Source organism: Cervus canadensis, chromosome 13 (genome assembly GCF_019320065.1).
Source record: "Cervus canadensis isolate Bull #8, Minnesota chromosome 13, ASM1932006v1, whole genome shotgun sequence".
In the NCBI taxonomy this organism is placed as follows: Eukaryota; Metazoa; Chordata; class Mammalia; order Artiodactyla; family Cervidae; genus Cervus; species Cervus canadensis.
The window spans coordinates 72467176-72491791 of NC_057398.1; the positions used below are offsets into that span (position 1 = coordinate 72467176).

General features: G+C 46.1%; 1 protein-coding gene across 1 annotated transcript; it reads left to right on the forward strand.

Moving 5' to 3' along the window:
- The first annotated feature begins 2640 nt into the window (after nucleotides 1-2640).
- On the forward strand, nucleotides 2641-24387 carry EIF2D (eukaryotic translation initiation factor 2D). Its single transcript, XM_043485570.1, has 15 exons — nucleotides 2641-2863; nucleotides 3802-3992; nucleotides 6101-6184; nucleotides 6661-6751; nucleotides 9436-9543; nucleotides 11335-11588; nucleotides 12032-12149; nucleotides 13801-13846; nucleotides 14253-14356; nucleotides 14477-14626; nucleotides 14995-15084; nucleotides 16013-16108; nucleotides 17176-17296; nucleotides 22467-22641; nucleotides 24177-24387. Exons 1-15 carry the CDS (start codon nucleotides 2808-2810, stop codon nucleotides 24245-24247), a joined length of 1755 nt encoding a protein of 584 aa, XP_043341505.1. The 5' UTR covers nucleotides 2641-2807; the 3' UTR covers nucleotides 24248-24387.
- The last annotated feature ends 229 nt before the right edge of the window (nucleotides 24388-24616 follow it).

Consider the following 24616-nt stretch of genomic DNA (forward strand, 5'->3'; position numbering starts at 1 on the left):
TAGATCAGTCCCTTCCAGGTCTATCCCAGGGAAGGAGATAACTGTAACTTTCTGAGATGTAAAAGGTTTTGCTTGCGAGCAGCTCTACAAATCTTTTTTTTTTCGCCCAGTTGCCAGTTGTCTGAGGCTTCCTACAGGCCTTACCTGAGATCTTCAAATTCATTAGTTTTTGGATATGTGAGTTTGGGGGAGGCAATGAAGAGGAAAAGAGATTTTTTAAAATGTCCAGTTGAATATTTAGCTTGAGCAGTCCACGAAAAGAGAAAAGACAGGTAGGCATCATACTGTTTTGCTGAAAGTTTTCACTTTCATCTCAGGGTCAAAGGATTAGTTTACAAAATAAGCCACTCGTTTTATACAAATAAATAATACTAATATTTATTAGAGAGCTATCTAGCTTACTTTCAACGTACTAACATTAAAAGAAAAAGAGAAATAGAAAGAGCAGAGGATACATCACCAAATTGGGTTTTGACCAACATCCAGACTTAATCAGAACTGGAAAGTTCTGTGTCACAGCACATCTGGAGTCCCAACTGGAAAAAGGTCCCAGGCTTTCTGTGGGTGAGACTTCAAAGATTGCAGTTCAGGGTTCCCACTTACAATCCCAGGACACAAACTGATACCATCATCAATCTGTGGGCAAATTGCAGCTCTGGTTTCATGTCGATGCTGTTTGCTTTATAGTGTAAAATCTGGAATGTTAAGCAGGGGGCTTGGTTGGCCAGGGCCCCCTCCAGGGGCTCAACAGTCCTGAGATTTGTCCCCTTTCTTATCTGTGGTGCTGCAAGGCTTGCACTCACAGCAGGAAGTCAGGGCAATCACAGCACAGTTTCCAGGCAGGTTAGAAGCAAGGTCAGAGGTCCCCTTGGGTCTTGGCTCCTACTTGACAACCACAAATTAATTTTCAGGTTGATAATCTATGCCTTCTTATCCAGGACATCTGCTATGTACAATAGTTTTCCCAGCTTGAAATTTCTAATCTTCCCTTGAATAACCTTCCTCAGCTCCTTGGACAGAGATTGCTTTGGTGGCTATATTGCAATAGGACTGGTCAACAGCACAGAGTCCGGCATCACAGCTGCTTAGTGTGACTGGGTGGGGGCCCAAGGGAACATGGATCTGAGGCCCTCCCCTCCTCTGGACTCCTCTGACTTTGACTTCGTGGCTGGGTGGCTCAGAATAAAGGCGTGATGGGTCAGAAGTGCAGGAGGAGCTGGAGTTGGGGCTGGCCCCACATTAGAGGCAGAAATGATGGTGGACAGAGATTGCTGAAGATCTAATCTTTATATAGCCAAGGTGGACTTCTCCTTTATGTAACTGTGTCATCAAATGAAAGCAATTAGGATTTTTTTTCTTGGTGGATGGACACTCTGCTCTGAAATTTTCATAAGCAAAATTAAACTTAGTAGGGGCCAGGACCCCAGGTGTTTAAATCTCTATCTCCAGGGTACACAAACTTTCAGGGAAACCCAAACTCTCACTTCTTTCTGAGACTGATTTTTTTTGTTTTGGACTAATATCTACAATTTATTGGAAAATTTCAAAACACTGCAACATATTACATACATTATCTCAATCATTTCTCACAGAAGCCCAGTGAGGTAGATATTATCTTCACATCTTAGAGAATGTAAGAGTTTCAGAAAGGATAAACTATTGGCAAAGATCAAACTGTTAGGGAGAAGCCAAACCATAATTTGATCTTACTATGTCTCAAAAATTATTCTTTCTTGAGCACTCTGTGTTTTAAAAATTGCTTTGGAAACCACCCCCCCCTCCCCGAAATAATGCCTAAATGCAAAAATGTACATGGGTGCATGCTTAGTCACTCAGTCACGTACAACTCTTTGTGACCCAGTGGACTATAGCCCACCAGGCTCTTCTGTCCATTGAATTTTCCAGGCAAGAATACTGGAGCAGTTTGACATTGCCTGCTCCAGGGATCTTCCCCACCCAGGGATGGAACCCGCATCTCTTACATCTTCTGCATTGGCAGCAGGATTCTTTACCACTGCAGCCACCTGGAAAGCCTGAATGTAAAAGGTACATAAAGATGTCCAAAGCTGTTTTAAATAACAGATTTGAAGATCATTTGTATAGTTTTTCCCTCTCAGTAGAAGGTCAAATTTGGGAATAAAGTGGATTCCTTGTTATTATCACATCATGTAAATTAAAAAAAAACAGGGAGGAGAAAAATCTCAGAGAGAATTCCAGCTGTGGCCCATCGTCTACAATAAAATGTAAAGATCTTAAAAAAAAAAAAAAAAGTAAAGATCTTAATAAACAAAAGCCCTTAAGAAAAGCATTCAAGAGATCTGCGACTATAATAAAACCCGAAAGTTCAATTAACTCTGTGCAGCTAAACTAAATTGAATGGGATGAGAGCTGGCAGAGGGCCTACTCGACACACCACGGCGCTGATGGAAAGGAAATGAACGGAATCTCTGGTGGGACCCGAGCCTGGCGCTCGCGCAGGCGCAGAACCACGTCCCCAAGCGTTACTACAAAGGGACTCGCGCCTGCCGCTCGCGCAGGCGCAGAACCAGGCGGCCAGAATGAAGGGGCGGGGCGCACCGCTCTGCGCCGGAATCACAGTCCCGCCCTCCGGGCTTCAGTTCCCGGCCTTGCCGCTAGGGGCGGCCGCGAAGCTGAGCGGGCCCGGTTTCCAGCCGGGCCACTTTCCCAGCCGGGCCCCAGCATGGCTGCCCCCAGGGCCGCGGGCCTGGCAGCCACCGTGCGTCCGCTTTCCTGACAGCTCGCGGCGTCTGTGGTCTCCCTCTCTTCCCCAGGCCCTTCCAGCGGACATGTTTGCCAAGGCCTTTCGGGTCAAGTCCAACACGGCCATCAAGGGGTCGGACAGGTGAGGGGGAAGAGGGGCCCGTGCCTACCCACGAGGGCACCCCGGCGTCTCTCGAGCTTGGCCGGCTCGCAGCCTTTCTGTGCTCGGTCAGCCGACCTGGGGTGGAGGCCGAGGGGCACAGCCGGAGAAGGGACCCCAGAGCGGGGCAAGGGTGAGTTAGACATATTTTGAGGGTGGAAATGGGAGCGGAGGCCCGAGTTATCTCCCAGGCTGTCTTTTTTTGGATAGTCTAGTGAGTTTCACAGAAGCGTAATTCAGTCAGCGCGTATTGACTGCAGTCTGTTCAAAGTGCCGTGGAGGATGCAGAAATGAAGGAATACGGGATCCCTGCCCTACTTGGAGCTTTGAGTCCCTTGGGAGAGATTGGGTGGAGCACAGAGAACTACAGGTATATGAGAAGTGTCTAGTCACTTCTCATATCTGGCGGGAGAGACACATGGAGGGTGAGGTGGAAGTGGATGAGACATACGTGGTAACTGTATCTGTTCAGACAGTGTTGCAAACGCAGATATCACCTTGGGGATTTGGGAACCAGTGTTCTCTAGTTGTCATTCTTGATGCCCTGGTGTATCTGTCTGATCATAAGCTTGTTAGATTTGCCAGCCGTATATGAGAAAGGCGCAGATCCAAGAGCTATGGGTGGAGTCAGGAAGGCAGGACTGAGTTTCCAGTGGCAGGCTAACTTGGATTGCTCACCGGGTCTCAGTTTTTTCTTTCTTTCTTTGTGAAGTGGAAAGACATGCCTCAGGAACATGTGAAAATAGATGAGACACTGGATGAGAAAGATAATGGGATGTTTTGGAAGAGTGTGTGAGAATAGGGCATCATCTACCAGACTTCCTTGGTCCTCATAACTTTATAGTAAGTCTTTCTGAGTCCTCAGTATTTATTAAAATCTATGCAGGCAGCTTTCACACCAGTACGTGTGCCCTCTGCAGGAGAAAGCTTCGGGCTGATGTGGCAGCTGTTTTCCCCACTCTTGGAACCGATCAGGTCTCTGAGTTAGTGCCTGGAAAGGAAGAGCTCAACATTGTAAAGCTGTATGCTCACAGAGGAGATGCAGTGACTGTGTACGTGAGTGGTGGTAACCCCATCCTGTTTGAACTGGAGAAAAATCTGTATCCAACAGGTATGGCAGTGGGATGGAGATGCCGTTACTGTGGTCTCTGCCTAATATCTGTTTCTCCTTGTTTCTTCCATTAACCTGTCTTCCTTAAAACAAATGAATGCAAGATCTCCCTAAGAATTTTTTGTGTTCTGTGTCCCGAGAATTGGATCATACAAAACCAGAAACTGCTATAGAAGGGAGGGGGACAAGGGTAACACAAAGCCAGGGTTGTTGCCAAGGGAAGTGCTAAGCTGAAGAAACACTTGTTTCTAGAGGGGTGACCAGGAATGGAGCAGAGGTCTTGAAAAGGGTGGCGTTTCAGTGAAATAAAAGTCGCTGAGTCATGTCAGATCTTTGTGACCCCAGGGACTGTTTAGTCCATGGAATTCTCCAGGCCGGAATACTGGAGTGGGTAGCCGTTCCCTTCTCCAGGGGATCTTCCCAACCCAGGGATCAAACCCAGGTTTCCTGCATTGCAGGCAGATTCTTTTACCGACTGAACCACCAAGGAAGCCCAAGAATACTGGAGTGGGTAGCCTATGCTTTCTCCAGGCAATCTTTCCAACCCAGGAATCAAACCAGGGTCTCCTGAATTGCAGGTGGATTCTTTGTTAGCTGTGCTACCAGGGATACCACTGGAGTTTCAGGGCATGTAAAAAATGTTTCTTAAAACTGTCACTAGTGCACTTTTCTTAAGATACTGAAGAGATAACTATGATGGGAAGGAAGCTGAATTAATTAAACTCCATACCCAGCTGTCTTGGTGATGGACTTTGGTTGAGATACCTCACCAGAATTCTTTCTTAGGCTCTCTCTGACTCTCAGGATTTTGTTGCTTGCTTTCCTCACAGGTCTCACAGAATCAGTGTCTTTTTCTCTTTTCCTTTCCTGCTGACATCTACTTTGTTGTTTGGGGCTTTTCTTCCTCCCAAGTTGGCTGTAGCAATGCAGTGCAGTTTCCTACCCCAGGCCCTACCCCTACCCCACTTTGCTGTTGTACACATACAAGCCCTTTTTGTATGTATGTACACATACAAGCCCCTGCCAATGACTATAGAAACAGAGGGAATAAAAATAATAAACGTGGAAAAATTTCAAAATATCTTATAGGCTGGTGCTCTGGTTTTGGATTACGTGCTTCTGAGGTCATAAATGAAATCCCTGTTGGGTCTCTGTCCCTACTTTGATCCACTGTGGCCCTTTTCTTCTGCTCCTGCAGTCCGGATGAAGCAATAGGTGCCTTCAAGGCTCAAGTGACATCCAGTTTTAATCTTAAGTCTCTGCCTTGTTCAAGGCTGCAGCCTCTTTAAGAAGGGAGTCAGTCTCATGTAAGCTGTATGGAATGTTTCCCACAGGAAAAGAGACACTTGATTCCCAGGGTAGGGAAAAGGGATACTGGACAGGCAAAAGCAGATGTACACCTAATCACTAGTTTTAGCTGCTGCTGCTGCTGCCAAGCCGCGTCAGTCGTGTCCAACTCTGTGTGACCACATAGATGGCAGGCCACCAGGCTCCTCCATTCCTGGGATTCTCCAGGCAAGAAAACTGGAGTGGGTTGCCATTTCCTTCTCCAGTGCGTGAAAGTGAAGTCGCCCAGTCGCGTCCGACTCTTAGCGACCCCATGGATTGCAGCCTACCAGGCTCGTCCGCCCATGGGATTTTCCAGGCAAGAGTACTGATTTTCCAGGCAAGAGTGGGTCGCCAGTGCCTTCTCCGACTAGTTTTAGCCTTACGTGTAAATATCCAACTTTGGCAGTTAATCTCATAAAGCTGTGGTTCACTTCATGTGTGTCTTCCTACCAGTAAAAATGATAACTTCTCAAGATCACAGATTGAGAGAAACTACTGCAAAGAACTCAGTATGTAAAGAATCATCTCTCTCGGGCTAAAGGAAGCAAAGATTCTAAAATGAATAGCATATGACATCTAAACTGCTTCACAAACTTGGGGTGATGTAAGTTAAAAAAAAAAATGCAGCTTCTTTGGACATCCCCCCACAACCCTCTCTCTAGCTTTGAGTTGAGTGTCTTTTCTGTATTTTGATAACGTGACTTAGTATTTGGCTTTGCCCGTTCTCTGGAGGATTGACTCTTTGGCAGTAAGTGTTTTCTGACCCTCTCTTTGGACAGTGTATACCTTGTGGTCTTATCCCGATCTTCTACCAACGTTTACCACATGGCCTCTGGTGCTTGAAAAACTGGTGGGGGGAGCAGGTAAGAGTATTTTCTTATATTCTGGATACTGTCTAAAACCTACTTCAAAAAAGACCCACTACTTTAATAAATGTACCCATTTCGTGCATTCATATGATTGAAGAATGGAATTTCCCCCCATGTCTGTTGCATCTCTCACTTGGCGGCTTCCACAAACTCCGTGGGCCTCAGAGATCCTGCTGTAAGGCTTAAATAAGATGAGTGACATGAAGTGCCTTGTAAAACGCTGTTGGCTATCCTTTAGGTTGATAAGCTGACTTGGGGAAACCAGACTTGGATAGATCACGGAAACTAGACCCTCAGCCTGGTCCTTCAGTTTGACCGCTAGCTTCCCAAAGGGTGGTCTGATACTCAGACTGCTGCTTTCTACTTTCATTATGAATAACACAGTTCATAGTTAATGAACGTCTGTTGACTGAATGAATAAACGATGATGTGAACTGTGGAATTAGCTGTGACGCTTTTGTTTGCTGCAGATCTGATGCTGCCGGGACTGGTGGTGCCCCCTGCTGGCCTGCCTCAAGTACAGAAGGGCGACCTCTGTGCCGTAGCATTGGTGGGGAACAGGTACTGGGCCGTCAGCGGTGCCTCTGGGGGAACACTTAGGGGAACCTTGGGAGGGGCGGGAATGACAGCTTCACAGCTTGTGGGTAAAGGATTAAAAGAGAAAACAGATTCTTTCTCAAAGATCCCGAGAGTGGGATTGGCAGTGAGCCTGTGGAGTGTGCACACATCTGGGCCAAGTATATTTGTTCCTGCTGCTGCTTCTCCTTTTATAAAATGTATTTTTTTCTCCTTAAAAAATTTTTTTTTTTAGATTTACAGACAAGTTGCAAAGATAGTACAGAGTCCTGATATATTTCTTACCCAGCTTCTTGTCTTGACAACATCTTATATAACCACAGTACGGTTACCAAAACTAAGGAATTAACATTGGTTCAATCCTGTTGACACTATTACAGAGTTTATTCATATTTTCCTGGTTTTCCCACTATGTATATGTATTTAAAAAAATTTTTTTGTTCAAGGATCCACTCTAGGGTGCCAGCTTGCATTTAGTTGTCATGTCTTCTTAGTCTCCTGTGATATTTTCTTGCTTTCCTGCCTTCCATGACTTCAAGACTATTTTTGTCTGACAGCCACATCATCTTCATCTTTTAATTATTTTTAATAGATTAATTGAGGGAGATATAGTTTATATACTGTAAAATTCACCTATTTCAACTGTACAATTCAGTGATTTTCTTTTTATCCTATTTATAGGGTGGTTTGGCCATAGCACACTAAATAAATAAAATTTATTTAAAATAAATTAGGGAATAATCATATGAACGGTTACGGAAAATCAAAACCCACTCAGCCCATAATTCTTTTCTGTAGAAGTAAGCATTATCATTCTGATGCATAGCCTCGCCAGCCTTCTGCAGTGCACATGTACACGTGCATATAAAATGTGTGAGGTGGGGGGTGTGTGTTTAAAAATACAAACAAACAAACTCTGTCCCTAGTGTTTTTTCAGTTCAGGTAGTGTGAACATTGTGTCAGCTAGCACAGATAAGTTGGATCGTTTTACCCGCTGTGGGGTGATGGAGAAGCTCGTCTCCCGGTGGACACTGTGGTGGCCTCTACTTTGTCACAAACAAGAGCTTCCTAATGCTTCTGGGGACACTGGTGCCAGTATTTTCCTAAAGCAGATGCTAAGAAGCAGAGCTGTTTGGCTGGCGATCGTGCACATCTTCTGTTGCCCTACAAACACCCTATCAGTTTTCACTCCACCTATAGGGTGTATGGAGCCTGTTTCCACACGTGCTCACCGACACTGGATATGATGGGTTATATTCATTTATGTCATCCTGAATGGAAAATGACATCTCATTATTTTACTCACTGCTTTTTGAGGGAGAAAGATTGTAGGCCTTGGGGGTGGGGGGGTGGGTCAGTGTTTAAAGATCTTATTTCCGCTGCTCCTGGTCTCCTATTGTCCTTGAACCTTTTGGCACCAAGCGCCTAGGAAGGTTCCCTTCCTGCGTACCTGCAGGAAAACTTGGCTGTTGAAAAGAATGGTGATATTATTGTTTTTTCCCCCCAGTATTCTATCCCAGGTAGGAGAAAACGATGGAAATGTGTATTTGGCCTGCTTAGTTTGACATTTACAATGTATGTGGGAATGAAGCCTGGGTGGTTTGTGGCAGAGAATGAGGGTAGAAGGGAGTTTATTAAAACTGCAAGCCGTATTTGAGACTGAAGTTCCTGAGCCATTGACCCTTCCAAAGGTGGAAGACAAAGACCCTTCTTTTAGGAACTGGGAAAGAAGCCAAATTCAAAGATTCTGTGGCAGGAGCTGATCCATGGGCACAGTAAGTGGAGCCACCAGATTGGCAGGTATTTTTTTGCAGTTCAGGTGTTGGGAATTCAGCCCTTGAGTCTTTTCCCTTGGGTCCAGGCAACCTTGCTGGGCTTTTATATTCCCCTACTGTCCGACAGCTAGACACCAGCCGGTCCTTACGGGCAGTGTGTGAGCAATGCTTGAGTAACACTGGGATGACAAGAGATTTCCCATTTGGGCTTTGGAAGTTTCTTGTAGTTATTGTAAATGTGTGGTCTTCTCTTTTTGGATATTATGGACACGTTCAGTTCTTAGATGGCTACACAGAGCAAGCCCTGTTATAAGAGCCACCTCAGAAGGAGCCTCTAGTTGGTACCTCACATCTCTCTTCTCTCCTCCTGGTGGCACTCAGCAGCCTACTTTATGGACGGGAAAGACCTCCCTTTTCAACTTGCAAATAGGAAGGCGCTCCCTTTTTTTTGGCCTTCCTGTGTGGTACATGGGATCTTACTTCCCTGACCAGGGATTGAACCTGCACGAACAATTTATATTTTTGAAATTAAAGAAAGAAAACTTTTAAATATCCTCCTGAGTCCTGTCTGTATTTGATTTGTAATAGGGATAAAACAGTGATAATATCAGTAGATGAGTTACTTACCCAGAAGGGATATTTGGTCAAGGAATTTTTGAAAGTCGTATGTGTGGTATGTGTGTGTGTGTGTGTGTTTTAGTAGCTTAGTCATGTCCGACTCTTTGACAGTCACATTTATAGGTAATTTAAAGAGGACTGAGACTGCAGTGAGTTCTCGTTCTGTGGTATAAGTGGGTGCTTCAGATTTGCAGCCGTGGTACTTTGAGCACGTGAGGAAGCCGGTCTGGCGGGCGTCCCCCTGGAAGACTTTCCTGACCCTTGTCTCCTCCTCAGAGCCCCCGTTGCCGTCGGAGTCGCCGTGATGTCCACAGCTGAGATGCTGACCTCGGGTTTGAAGGGAAGGGGCTTCTCTGTGCTCCACACCTACCAGGACCACTTGTGGTGGGTTCAGCCTGTCTTCTGGTTTACAGGGAAGCTGGGTGGATGCAGAGAGCCCAGGGCCTGGATTCAGAAGTCAGGGTTTTGGTCCCTGCCTGTCCTCAGTTGCTGATCACAGATGTTAATTTCCTTGCTCAATGTGAAGAAAAGATTTTTTTTTTCCTTTGTAGAGAGGAAATTACAGAGAACTAATTATTTTCTAGGTGATTTGTAGAATCCTAGGCCTTGAAGAAGGCCTTCGGGATTGTCTTCTCCCAGCACAGCGACATTCTTTAGTGTTATAGCACTGGTCCCTCTGGCCTTCTCTGCCTTGTACATTCAGGCATATTCTGGCCCCTTGATGAGGGCTCAGAGGTTCTCACTTCTGAATCCAAATCAAAGCAGAGTAGCTCCTCAGGTTCCTGGGTGATAATCTGGTTACTGTTATGTTGTTTAATTTTTACATTTTGGATCGCCTCCTCATTACTGAAGTTGCCCTTTCTCACTGTGACCCTTGCTCTCCGGAACTGTATCAGAGCTTATTTTCTGGTTATTTTCTTGTCCTTTAACCGAAATAGTAAATAAGACTCTTCTCAAATGCAGCGTACCTGGTCCTTTGCCAAGTGTTGTGGCTTGTCGGTATAGATTTACCTGTTACATTTTTAGTCAGTCTTCGAGTTATTCATTTTACAAGTGTCAGCCGGACACTGCTTTGCTGGACATACAGCCTCATCCTTCTGGGTCTCAGCAGATGTTTGCAGGCTGCTTACTCACAAGCTCCCAGCTCCTTGTTTTCTGTCAGTGTGAGAAATTAAGGTCTTGTTGTCTAAATCGTTTTATCAGCAGCTGCCTCGTCCCCTATCCTCCCACTCTTTGAAAATACGTTCAGTATTTACATGATCAGAGTAGCCTGAACATGCGCTCTGGCCTCACTATTAGCCTCATTAAAAGCCTTGCTGCAGCTGTTAGTAAACTTGGTTTGACTTGCATAATCTTAGTTAAGGTAAAGCTTTTTGCTTTTACCATCCTGTCTTCAGAAGGCTTGATGGCATAGAACCATTGTCATCTCCGCTCTGCAGGTTAGGCTTCCTTTTTTTTTAAATTGAGGTGTAGTTGATTTCCAGTGTGCCCGTTTCAGGCATGCAGCAAAGTGATTTTAGTGATCACTAGTGTCTATCTAGTGATTCCAGATACAGATGTGTGCATATATCTTCTTTTTCAGATTCTTTTCCATTAAAGTTTATTATAAGATATTGAATATAGTTACCGTGCTATACAACAGGTCCTTGTCATTTATCTGTTTTAGATTCCATTCTGGTTTAACACAGAAGCAGCTGTTTTGCAGTCTTGAGCAGTTCAGTTATTTGTACTTTGTTCTCTACCCTCAGCCTTGGGTTTGTATTCCACCACTGGTACTACAGATGCATTTGCAGTCTTAATTTTGTTATTTAACTCAAAGTGGTTTTATTTTTAATTCATATGAAGGGAATACTTTTGGAGGGGGGCTTCTATATAACTATATTGTCTTTAATTTTTCTCTGTCCCTGAATTCCTGTTAACATTATTAGTATTCCTTTGGGATAAGGAGAAGGCAAGAATTCCTCTCCCCATTTCAGAGATGAGGAAACTGAGGCATGGGACTTCTCTGGGCCCCAAACTGGAATCAGAGTTGAGGTGCACGCCCAGGCTCTCTGGCCGCTCCTGGACACCCCTGCCTGTGACTCTCATTCTCCCTGGACCCCCGCTGACCCCCCTGACCAGGGTTGGAGGGTGTTGTGGTTGCTGCTCACTGTTTCTGACGTGAGGTTTTTGCAGGCGATCTGGAAACAAATCCAGTCCACCGTCCATTGCCCCGCTGGCCCTGGACGCCCCCGATCTCAGTGAAGGGAAGGGATGTGTCAAGGCCGACACCGCCCTGGAGGGCGACATGAGGCAGCTGACCCTGGAGGAGGAGGAGGAGGAAGAGGAGGAGGTCCAGCGGAGGTGTGAGAAGTCCCCGTCAGAAGCCATGGAAGACCCCGGCCCTGGGGGCCTGCACGTGGACCCCACGGACAGCAAGACCCTTCAGGGTACAGCTCTGAGGGTGGAAGGGCCTCTCTCCCAGCACAGGAGGCTGATGTGCGCTGTGCTGCTTCTGACCAGGCCTCTTGGGGGGGAGGGAGACGGCCTTGGCTTTGGTCAGGGTGGTGCCCAGCGCTTTGCTGTCTCACCTCGGAGCCTTTCTCACATGAGTCACATTTCCCCGGGTTCCCTGAGCCCAGCTGCACAGCCCGCCAGGGTTTCTCCGGCTCTGACTTCTCTGTTAGAGAAGTGTTGCGTCTGGCCGGGTGGGACCGTGTGACCTGCTGCCTTCTCTGGGGTCAGCCCTCTGCAGAGGCCCCGTGTTCTGGAGAGTCTAGGCGCTTTGGCGCCAGGCAGCAGGCTCCCTCAGAACCTGGGGTTGAGGGGGGTTGTCGCCGCGCAGGCCTCTGCATCCCTCCGGAAGGATGAGGTCCTCGTGTTTTCCTTGCAGAGCAAATGGACGAGCTGCTGCAGAGATGCTTCTTGCATGCTTTGAAGTGCTGTGTCAGAAAAGCTGACCTCCCGTTGCTCACCAGCACTCTCCTGGGTAGCCACATGTTCTCCTGCTGGTACGGAGGGTCTGGGGGGCGTGGGCAGGGGGGCCCTCTCCTGCTCCTCGGTGGTTGGATGGGACAAGGCCGACGGGGGAGTTGTCTGAGGAGCATGATGTTGAAAGCAGGAAGTGGAGGGTTGATCTGGCAGATACTGAGTTGTAAAAGCTTAAATGTGAGCCAGTGACAGGATGCTGAGGAAATGAGGCTGAAATTCCCAAGGTGCTGTGAGCCCCCCTCTGCTCTGGTGAATCTGGGCCAGGAAGTGTCCTGGGCAGCTTGTTTGTCTGAAAGTGCCAACCCGCTCATGCTTTTCTGAAGAGTAGGCGGGCTGGATGAACTTGTGTCAGAAGGAACAGTCAGTAGGGACCTCCCACCCCCCCAAACACAAGCCACCAGCAGAGAGAGTGTTGCTGCGTGTGGGTAACTTCTGGACTTTGAAGCTGGGCTGGAAGCCAGCTCCCAGGGTGTTGGAGCAGGGCGGATTTGAACCTGTAACCAGGCTTCTTAGCGCCCTCATTCCCAACACATGTAAGGTTGCCATCAACAGCAAATAGCCTGACATTTCACAAGCAACCAGTGAATATGACCATGTCAGGAGATTTGCTTATTGATTTTCACCCTAAGTCTGAACTTCTTTCTTTTTGAGAGTTTTGCTGTTTTTTTAAAAAATGATTTTAATGTGATTCTCTTCCTCTTCCTGTGAGCTTCTTTAAGGGATTCTATACAAGCGTGAGGTCTGGAGTGTGTGGCAAGATACTTCGTAATTTGTCCTGACCTTGCTGAGTTGCAAGTAACTGGGAAAAGGGATCCTGGAATGTTCTCTAGGGTAGAGGTTCTTAACCTGGGATGGGTTCTAGAAAGGATCCCTGCGAATCCAAACTGCTATTGCCTATCACATATTCAGAGAAGATGTACATTCTGAGGAGCTTTCATTAGGGACTTCTCCCCCAAAACTAACAGCTACAGGGCAGAGGCTCCAAGCTTTTTCAATAAAGAATCAGATAGTAATTATTTTAGGCTTTGCAGGCCCTACAGTCTCTCTGCAGCTGCGCACGTCTGCCACTGTGGCCTTGAAGCAGCCGTAGACGGTAGATGAACGGGTATTGCTGGATTTGGTCTGCAGGATGTAGTTTGCCAAATCCTGCTCTATCCTGGCTGCCTCAGTGAGCTTGGTTTTAGAAAGACTTACCTGGAGGTGAAACTTCTGAGGACACAGAAGATCGTCTAGTTTGAGAGGAATCTAAAACTGTATCTAGTACAGTAGCCATGAACCATGTGTGGCTATTTATTTATTTATTTTTTTTCCTATTCCCCCCACCCCACCAACTATTTAAATTAAAATTAAATGAAATTTAAACTGTATTTCCTCAGTCACATTAGTCACATTTCAAGTGCTTAATATCCACGTGTGGTCTGTGGCCTGTGGCCACCACATTGATAGCAGAGAACATTCCGTCTTCACAGGAAAGTGTGTTGGACAGCAAGGGTCTAGAGTATCTGAAGTCTTTACCTCTTTCTGATGCTGCCACCAAGCAGAAAGTTCTGGAACAGCGGCCTCTTTCCAAGCATCCTGGAGGAAGGCTGAGGAAACGGCCTCCTCTCAGTGTTAGGCAGGTCTCACCCTACTGCTTTGTTAGCTTAACTTGCCTTTTCCATCTGCCATCAGCCCCGAAGGACGGCAACTGGACATAAAGAAGTCAAGCTACAAAAAGGTAAGTGGGTCCCTTCTCCGCATACCCACACAGGGAGCTGTGTCGGGCGCTCGTGGCGTGAGCTGGTTGACGTGGGGAAGCCCTGTCTGCAGGGCTGATGCTAGAGTTAAGCTTTTTGATTCCAGGTATAGTGGGGGTAAGAAAGCTCTCCCGGGGCTGAGGCAGTTGGGTGGGTACCCACTCCCCTCTCTCCCTCCCAGCCCTTTATACCCAGCCTGAGTTCCGAAAGGCTCCACCCATTAGTCTCCAGCCCTCAGGACGGGGCCCTTCGCTTCCTAGCTGGACGAGGACAGGGACTGTCCCACGTCCCCCCAGGCCCCGCCTAGATCGGCGTCCGGCACACTGTAGGTGCTCAGCGCCTGTGCGGAGTCGATGAGGCCCCTACTGCTGGCCCTCTCTCCCTTAGCTCTCTAAGTTCCTGCAGCACATGCAGCAGGAGCAGATTATACAGGTGCAGGAGCTGAGCAAAGGGGTGGAGAGCATTGTGGCCGTGGACTGGAAGCACCCGAGGTGAGTGCCGGGGGCCTGCTCACCGCAGCTCAGCTGGCCCCGGGGCACCTGGGCCAGGACTGGGGAGCTCTGAGACACTAGTATAAAATGTGTTTTCTCTTTCCTTCTGCTGGGTTTCAGGATCACATCTTTCGTCATACCCGAGCCCTCCCTGACCTCCCAGACAATCCAGGAGGGTAGCAGGGGACAGCCCTATCACCCTCCAGATATAAAACCCCTCTACTGTGTCCCAGCCAGCATGACCCTGCTCTTCCAGGAGTCTGGCCACAAGTGAGTTTTCAGAGAGCAGCCCTTCTCCTGCCTGCTTGGTGTTCTGGCCGATAACCCTCTCAGCCTGAGTGGTGCTCTTCTGTGACTGGCGAAACCTGCTCTGCCCTCTCCTCCCCCTCCCCCAGACCCAGCTTCAAGCCTCCTTCCCCTGGGCAGGTGGTCTCCGGACTCAGTGAGCGAGAGAGTAGGTCTCTCCCTTTTCTGCCTATGCCGACTCTTCACGCGGCCCTGCAGGCCTCAGGCAGGAGAAGGGAAGAAGGCAGAGCTCGAGCCGAGGACAGCGCCCTGCTGAGCAGGGAGTGAGTCTGGGCGTTTGCGGTTTGTCCCCCAGCACAGCGTGAGTAACCTCCTGGTCGCTTCTCACCCAGGAAAGGGAGTGTCCTGGAGGGCAGTGAAGTCCGAACAGTCGTCATCAACTACGCCAAGAAAAACGACCTGGTGGATGCAGACAACAAGAAGTGAGTGGATGAGAAGGAGGGCTTGCCCTGTGTCTTTCCACACTCACCTTCAGCAGATGTGGGAGGTGGCTGGGAGGGCGGGGTGCAGGGGGTCTCAGCCTTCTAGAACACCAAGTCCGGTGGCTTCTAAACCATAGGCCGTGGACAGTTAGAGTTGTGGTGAGGGTAGTCAGATCTATATATACTGTCCACACTGACTGCAGCCTGAAGAAGCATCATCTCATATGTATCTTGGGGCTTCCCTGATGATTCAGTGGTAAAAAATCCACCTACTGATGCAGGACACCCAGGTTCTTTCACTGGGTTGGGAAAGTCCCCTGGAGGAGGAAATGGCAACCCACTCCAGTATTCTTGCCTGGGAAATCCCATGAACAGAGAATCCTGGGAGCCTGCAGTCCATAGGGTTACAAAAGAGTTGGACATGACTTAGTGACTAAACAACAAGAGTGACCTGAACATATGTATCTACCGTTGATTGTCAAATGCAGATGCTGTTGTGAGGAACAAAATGCAAACTTCAAAAAATTTTACCAAAGCCATCTTAGCTTCATGGTATTCTCTATTTTCTTAGTAAGTGGATACAGAAGGTAAACCACTAAATGAGTGTTCCATTAATTTTTGTTGTTGTTGTTAATTACAGAAGACACCCTTGTCATCCAAAAGTTGGGAACTGCTGGCTTCATCATGGTTAGTTAATAACATAACTGAGCCAGGGATCCCAGTGTTCGCATTTTTTTCCCCATACCACTTTCCCCTCCACTGCCTACTTCTCCTTTATTCTAGGAAAGCATATGTGTACCTCCCATCCAGAGAATACATTGCATCCTGGACTGTGAACCCCTAATTGGTTCCAATAATCCTGATTGACCATGAACAACACGTAAGAGATGAATCCTGGGGCTATTTATTGCTTCTTCTTTCCCTTTAGTCTCGTGAACTTGGATCCCATCCTCTGTGACTGCATCTTAGAGAAGGATGAACAGCACACGGTCAGGAAGCTTCCGTGGGACAGTCTCCTGAGCAGGTAGTGGGGATTGGCAGCCCCTCTCCAACATTTCCATCCCTTCCCCTTAATTTCAAAAAGAGAAACAAAAAGAAAGTGGGAGTGGGGGGTGGGGATTGTCTTAAAGTCTTTTCAAAGGAAGGATTCTTAAACCTTTTCTTTTCCATGGAACCAAAACCGAAAATAATTTATATCAGGAGTTAGCAAGCTATTGCCTGTGGGCCAAATCTGGCCTGCTACCTGTTTTTGTAAATAAGGTCTCATTGGCACACAACCACACTCGTTTGTTTATATAACATCTACTCTGTGTTCTTGCTAAATGGCAAAGTTGAGTGATTTAAACAGAGACCCATATGGTTCTTAAAGCCTAAAATATTTACCATCTGGCTCTTCATAGAAAAAGTTTGTCTCTCCCAATATACATGCTAGCAAAAGAAAATCTGGTTAGACAAAAGATAGAAATTCCTTTTGGTAAAGGCGTCTAGAAAAGGTGCATGATTGGAACCTGTCAGAAATGTGAAGCTGTACTTTATCCGGCTGGGTAAGGTAGAGTCTTGAGACAGAAATCTGCTGCAAGGCCGCTGGGCAGGTTTTCAGAAGGCCAGACCTGTGGGCAGTTTCCAGGGGCTCGTCTCAGACGTCTCCTTCCCTGAGTCAGTGGGTCTCCGCTGCGGCTGCACGTTGGGGAGATTAAGAAAAAAAATAGTCTCTTCCTTGAGAGCCTTCTCTGTAGCACAGAGAACTCCGCTTGGTGCTCTGTGGTGGGCTAAACGGGAAGGAAATCCAAAGAAGCGGAGATCCTTGTATCCGCGTGGCTGACTCACTCTGCTGCACTGCAGAAACCCACCCAGTGGTGTAAAGCAGTTACAGCAGCACAGTGGTAAAAAATGGATCTTCGTGATCAGACATTCTGACTCAGTTGGTCTGGGGTGCAGCTCCCTAGTTGATTTGCGTGATTCCACTCTGCAGCCAGAGGCGAACCACTGCCTGCAAGATCAGCTTCCATCCAGCCGCCTGCTGGGCGCGAGCTATGAGGAAATGGCTTCTGCTGGCCATATCAGCCTCCCACTCGTTAACTCCCATTTCAGATGTTTGGAAAGATTGCAGCCTGCCTATCAAGTGACCTTTCCGGGACAAGAGCCCACTGTGAAGAAAGGCAGGGTCTGCCCAATTGAGATCACCCTAGCACAGAGAGCTTCGAACAAAAAGGTAATTTTTAAAAGATACAGCGTTTGAAGATGGTGATTTACCTTCCTGCCAAGTTCTAGTCTCTCTGATGTGATTGGAGATTTTCAGATTGGCCTCAAACACCTCGAAAGTTGCTTAGGAAACACCTGTTTCTGTGACTGGGCTGGGTTCTGTGTAAAACAGGTGAAGCTGACCCCCTCCCTCACTGTCCTGTAGGATTTTCTGTGAGGAAACTTCTGAGAGCCTGGTTCTAGAAGTAAACAAGATCTTATATTTATTTTTTTCTTAGAACTCTGCTATGGACCTTCAGCTCTTCTTTTTCTGTTACCTCTTGGGCCTTGTTCAGTGAAAATAACTGGTAAAGAATTGCTGAAGGAACTGAGCTTGTTTAGCTTGGCAACACAGTCGTCAGAACAAATTACATCTGTCCTCAAATATGTGTAAAGCTGTCCTTGGGAAAAGGACTGCACTTATTTTGTCTTGGGAAAAGGACTGCACTTATTTTGTCTGTCTTGAGAAGACAGAAATAGGATTATTGGGTAGAAATCCCAAAAGACAGACTCTAGAAGTGTGCGGTTATGGGTGTAGGCTTTGAGATTACAGACTGGGTTCCAGCATGGCTTTGCCTTGCTGCTTGACTTGGAGCACGATGCTTTATGTCATGTTTGCCTGAGTTTCCTTATATGAAGAATGGGTATAATACCTACCTCATAAGGCACTGTGAGGATCAAATGAAAGAATATATGTAGGTGAGATATTTAGATACTGCTTGGCATATAAACATTCAATAAATGAGAACCAAGTGATGATAAGTTTAATAACTAGCAGTAGCCACCATTTCTTGAATGTGTAATTATATACAGTGATGGTTTTGCTTTTATGTTAAAAAGAGCCCTTATCTCTTAGAGATACATACTGAAATATTTGTAGATGGGATTTCTAGGAGGGTTTGCTTTAAAGTAACATAGGATTGCGGGTGGGTGGGGATATAGATGAATCAAGGTTGGTCATGAGTTGAGAATCGTTGGAATCGGTGATGGGTTCGTGGAGCTCATTGTACTCTTCTACTTTTATTTATGTTTTAAATTCTCCATAAAAAAAAAAAAAAAAAACTTTAGAAAAAGCATATGTAGGAGAAGGAAATGGCAACCCACTCCAGTATTCTTGCCTGGGAAATCCATGGACAGAGGAGCCTGGTAGGCTACGGCCCATGTGGTTGCAAAGAGCTGGGCACAACTTAGCAACTTAACAAACAAACAAACAAAAGTATATGTTCTGTGTGGGATAGAGTATCTGTCCCACTAAATGTAATATGTGACGTATGCAGGCAAACCTTGTTTTATTGTGCTTCATTTTATTATGCTTTGCAGACAGTGTTTTTTTTTTCAAATTGAAAATTTTTCCAATTGAAAGTTGCTTGTGGCAACTTTCGTGTCCAGCAAGTCTGTTGGTGCGATTTCACCAGCAGTGCTCACTTCTTGTGTCTGTCACATTTCAGTAATTCCTGCAATATTTCAAACTTTTTCATTATTATTTGTTACGGTGATCTGTGACCATGATCTTTGATGTTACTATTGTGAAAACGATTACAACTCATTGAAGGCTCAGGTGATGGGTGGCACTTTTCACAAATAAAATATTTTAAAATTAAGGTATATACTTTGTTTTTTAACATATAATGTTATTGCACAGCTAACAGTATAGTGAAAGCATAACTTTATAAAGATATTTTGTTGAAGGACAGTTGATTTACAATGTTGCTTTTCATTTCTGCTGAATACAAAGTGATATATATATATAGTCTTTTTCATATTCTGTTCCATTATGGTTTATCCCAGGATATTGAATATAGTTCTCTGTACTATACAGTAGGAACTTGTTCTTTTTCCATCCTCTATATACTAGTTTGCATCTGCTAATCCCAGACTCCCAGTCCTTCCCACACCCACCACTTCCCCTCTGGCAACCACAGGTCTGCTCTCTGTGCCTGTGAGTCTGCTTCTGTGTCTTCACTTCAGTCACTCAGTCATGTCCAACTCTTTGTGACCCCATGAATGCGACGCCAGGCCTCCCTGTCCATCACCAACTCCCAGAGTTTACTCAAACCCATGTCCATTGAGTCGGTGATGCCATCCAGCCATCTCCTCTGTCGTCCCCTTCTCCTCCTGCCCCCAACCCCTCCCAGCATCAAGGTCTTTTCTAATGAGTCAGCTCTTTGCATCAGGTAGCCAAAAGTATTTGAGTTTCAGCTTCAACATTAGTCCTTCCAGTGAAGACTCAGGACTGATTTCCTTTAGGATGGACTGGTTGGATCTCCTTGCAGTCCAAGGGACTCTCAAGAGTCTTCTCCAACACCACAGTTCAAAAGCATCAATTCTTCAGTGCTCAGCTTTCTTTATAGTCCAACTCTCATCCATACATGACCACTGGAAAAAACATAGCCTTGACTAGATGGACCTTTGTTGCCAAAGTAATGTCTCTGCTTTTTAATATGTGAAGTTGATCATAACTTTTCTTCCAAGGAGTAGGCGTCTTTTAATTTCATGGCTGCAGTCACCATCTGCAGTGATTTTGGAGCCCCCCAAAATAAACTTTGCCACTCTTTCCCCATCTATTTGCCATGAAGTGATGGGACTGGATGCCATGATCTTAGTTTTCTGAATGTTGAGTTTTAAGCCAACTTTCTCACTCTCCTCATTCGCTTTCATCAAGAGGCTCTTTAGTTCTTCTTCACTTTCTGACATAAGGGTGGTGTCATCTGCATATCTGAGGGTATTGATATTTCTCCCAGCAATCTTGATTCCAGCCTGTGCTTCCTCCAGCCCAGCGTTTCTCATGATGTACTCTGCATAGAAGTTAAATAAGCAGGGTGACAGTATATAGCCTTGACGTACTCCTTTTCCTATTTGGAACTAGTCTGTTTTTCCATGTCCAGTTCTAACTGTTGCTTCCTGACCTGCATACAGGTTTCTCAAGAGGTGGGTCAGGTGGTCTGGTATTCCCACCTCTTTAAGAATTTTCCAGAGTTTATTGTGATCCACACAGTCAAAGGCTTTGGCATAGTCAATAAAGCAGAAGTAGGTGTTTTTCTGGAACTCTTCTGCTTTTTCAGTAGTCTAGTGGATGTTGGCAATTTGATCTCTGGTTCCTCTGCCTTTTCTAAAACCAGCTTGAACATCTGGAAGTTCACGGTTCATGTATTGCTGAAGCCTGGCTTGGAAAATTTTGAACATTACTTTACTAGCGTGTGAGATGAGTGCAATTCTGCAGTAGTTAGAGCGTTCTTTGGCATTGCCTTTCTTAGGGATTGGAATGAAAATTGACCTTTGCCAGTCCTGTGGCCACTGGTGACTTTTGCAAATTTGCTGGCATATTGAGTGCAGCACTTTCACAGCATCATCTCTTAGGATTTGAAATAGCTCAACTGGAATTTCATCACCTCCACTAGCTTTGTTCATAGTGATGCTTCCTAAGGCCCACTTGACTTCACATTCCAGGATGTCCTGCTCTAGGTGAGTGATCACACCATCGTGATTATCTGGGTTGTGAAGATCTTTTTTGTACAGTTCTTCTGTGTATTCTTGCCACCTCTTCTTAATATCTTCTACTTGTGTTAGGTCCATACCATTTCTGTCCTTTATTGAGCCCATCTTTGCATGAAGTATTCCCTTGGTATCTCTAATTTTCTTGAAGAGATCTCTAGTCTTTCCCATTCTGTTGTTTTCCTCTATTTCTTTGCACTGATCACTGAGGAAGGCTTTCTTATCTCTCCTTGCTATTCTTTGGAACTCTGCATTCAAATGGGAATATCTTTCCTTTCCTCCTTTGCTTTTCACTTCTCTTCTTTTCACAGCTACTTGTAAGGCCTCCTCAGACAGCCATTTTGCTTCTTTGCATTTCTTTTTCTTGGCGATGGCCTTGCTCCCTGTCTCCTGTACAGTGTCATGAACTTCCGTCCATAGTTCATCAGGCACTCTATCAGGTATAATCCTTGAATCTATTTCTCACTTCCACTGTGTAATCATAAGGGATTTGATTTAGGTCATACCTGATTGGCCTAGTGGTTTTCCCTACTTTCTTCAATTTAAGTCTGAATTTGGCAATAAGGAGTTCATGATCTGAGCCACAGTCAGCTCCCGATCTTGTTTTGCTGACTGTATACAGCTTCTCCATCTTTGGCTGCAAAGAATATCATCAGTCTGATTTCAGTGTTGACCATCTGGTGATGTCCATGTGTAGAGTCTTCTCTTGTGTTGTTGGAAGAGGGTGTTTGCTATGACCAGTGCGTTCCCTTGGCAGAACTCTATTAGCCTTTGCCTTGCTTCATTCTGTACTCCAAGGCAAAAATTTGCCTGTTACTCCAGGTGTTTCTTGACTTCCTACTTTTGCATTCCAGTCCTCTATAATGAAAAGGACATCTTTTTTTGATGTTAGTTCCAAAAGGTCTTATCGGTCTTCATAGAACCATTCAACTTAAGCTTCTACTGGTCAGGGCATAGACTTGGATTACTGAGATTTGTTTTTTTTTTTAATGGCTGAGTAATATTCCACATACCACATCTTTATCCATTCATCTGTTGTAGGTTGTTTCCATGTTTTGGCTGTTGTAAATAATACTGCTATGAGCATAGGGGTACATTTGTCTTTTTGAATTATAGTGTTGCTGGGATATATGCCCAGGAGTGGAATGACTGGATTATATGGTAGTTCAGTTTTTAGTTTTTTGAGAAACCTCCATACTGTTCTCCATAGTGGCTGTACCAGTTTATATTCCCACCAAGAGTGTAAGAGGATTCCCTTTTCTCCAGACCCTCTCTAGCATTCATTATTTGTAGAATTTAATGATGGCATTCTGACTGGTGTGAGGTGGTACGTCACTGTGGTTTGATTTGCATGAGGATGTAACTTCATGTCCACTGGGAAACCAAACAGTTCATGTGACTCATTTTACTGTAATATTTGCTTTATCATGGTGGGTCTGGAATTGAACCCTCAGAATCTCTGAGGTATTCCTGTATTGGATGAGGTAAAAAGAAAACTTCAATTTAGAAGCACAAAAATTAGTTATTTGGATGGATAGATATGGTTGTGGGGATGGTGAACGTAGGGTGAGGAGGCTGCAGAGGCCCTGGAAGGTTTCGGGAGGGAGGGCATGTGGTCTGTGCCCACTGTCAGTCTTTTGTTTCACCAGGTGACCGTGGTCCGGAACTTGGAGGCCTATGGCCTGGACCCGTGCTCCATGGCTGCCACCCTCCAGCTGCGCTGCCAGGCTAGCACCACCGTCACTGCTGCCCCTGGGCTCAAGGACAGCCTGCAGGTTCAGATCCAGGGCAACCAGATCCACCACCTTGGCCGGCTGTTGCTGGGTGAGCATCCCCCTGAAGAAGCAGAGACGTCAGTATCACTAGGCAGAGGTCTTCCTACCAAAGTCCCTCTAGTGAGTTTACCATAAACATGGCTTTTAGCAGCCAGTGAGAGGTGGAACTAATGTTTGCCCTTTATCTTTTAGCCCCCAAATTCAATGTTTTATCCACCATCCTAGTGGAGAAGTTTTCTTTCTGGTTTTCCTTCTTTATAAAACATTTGTTGAGCACCCAAGCTTTGCTAGGCACTTTGCTGGGCTTTTTTCAGGCTTGATGCTGAAGAACCGTTTCTGTTTTGCAGATGAGGAAACAGGTTCAGTACTTTGTACTGAGATAATTCAACTGTTCAGTGCTGTAGTTGGGCTCCGAACCTTGATTTGCGGAATAAACTCTTTAAGTTCACTAAACAAGACCCACCCAGTCCAGCCCCATCTTCCCTCCACCTTCTCTGGCAGGTCCCTGACTCTCAGGCCAGGCCTCAGCCCTGCTGGTCTCCTGGCTGTTCCCTGCCTGCACCCCCACATTCACACCTGGCTGCTTCCCTCCGTGTAGTCCCCTAACCTCGAGTGGCCTCTCGCAGCCTTAGAGGCTCGTTGGCCCAGCTCAGGGGCCACAGGAAGCCTGTCTTAGAACATGTCCCATTTTTTAATTTTCTGTTTCCTTAAATTGACATTTAAAAAACTGCTAACATGACACTTTCCAATTTTGTTTATATTCTGATTAGTGTCTATAACTGGGCTCATTTATTCTGTGTCTGAACTCCCTGTTAGAATGAGCATCTTGAATCACAGGCCTTACCTTTTTCATGCCCAAGGTCTGGCGCATAGTAAATGCTCAATAAGCAAGCTTACTTTATGGTCTCAGGCTGTACCCAGCAGTTGACTTAGAACTGCACCCCTTTAAGTGAAGAGCTCCATGTGAAATACAGAGGGAAAAAGATAAACACGTAACTGCACTCAGACACACGCATTCTCCCTTACGAGAAAATTACAAGTGCCTGAAGTACACTTAGAAAGTAGTTATCAGCAAGAAAGTTGCTGGGAGACTCAGCCTCGAGGTATGAGGATGTATGGTCCATCCTGCCGGGGTTGCGTGTGAGCTGGGTGTAGAAGAGCAGGTCACGTGATGGAAACGGTTTGCGCTGAGGCTCGAAGGCTGGAGTGAACAGAGTGGGGCGGGAGGGCCAGGAGGCGGCTGTGCAGCTGGGGACCTCGGCGTGCATGCTGAGTTGCTTCCGTCATATTCCACTCTGTGCGACCCATTGGATGGTAACCCACCAGGCTCCTCTGTCCACGGAATTCTCCAAGCAAGAATACTGGAGTGGGTTGCCACGTCCTTCCCCAGGGGATCTTTCAAACCCAGGGATCGAACCTGCATCTCTTACGTCTCCTGCACTGGCAGGCGGATTCCTTACCGCTTGTGCCACCCGGGGACCTTGGCAGTCGGGGCAGAGGAGGGTCATTGTAGACAGAGGGACGGGGTGGGCGGGGAGAGCATGCACAAACCTCACTGAGGAGTCTCTGCCTTTCGGATTGTAGAAGAGTATCGGCTGCCTCGAAAATACATCCAAGGCCTGGAGAAGGCCCCTAAGCCTGGCAAGAAGAAATGACAGACTCTTGTTTCATGTGGTTGATCCAGTGGAAATCCAGGCTCTGGGCTGGTAATTTATATGAGTATTTTCTGTTTTTGCAAACTAAAAAATATATATATATAATTCTTTACCAAAATAAATTTTTATTCTAATCTGAATTTGATTCCCTTTTGTTTCTTCCACTTAGTAAACTGTTAAGTACTAAGTTTTCAGGTTCAAAGCCATTTGAAAGGAACCCTGGAGGCCGTTGGAGGCTGCTTTTTCCACTCATGTGGTTTCAATCATTTGGTGTGTGCTCTGCTTTCAAGGCCCCATAGCCCATCCAGAGTTCAGGTAGGGGGAGCCTACCTGTTTTTAAAGTCCTTCTACCGAATATTCAATAACCTC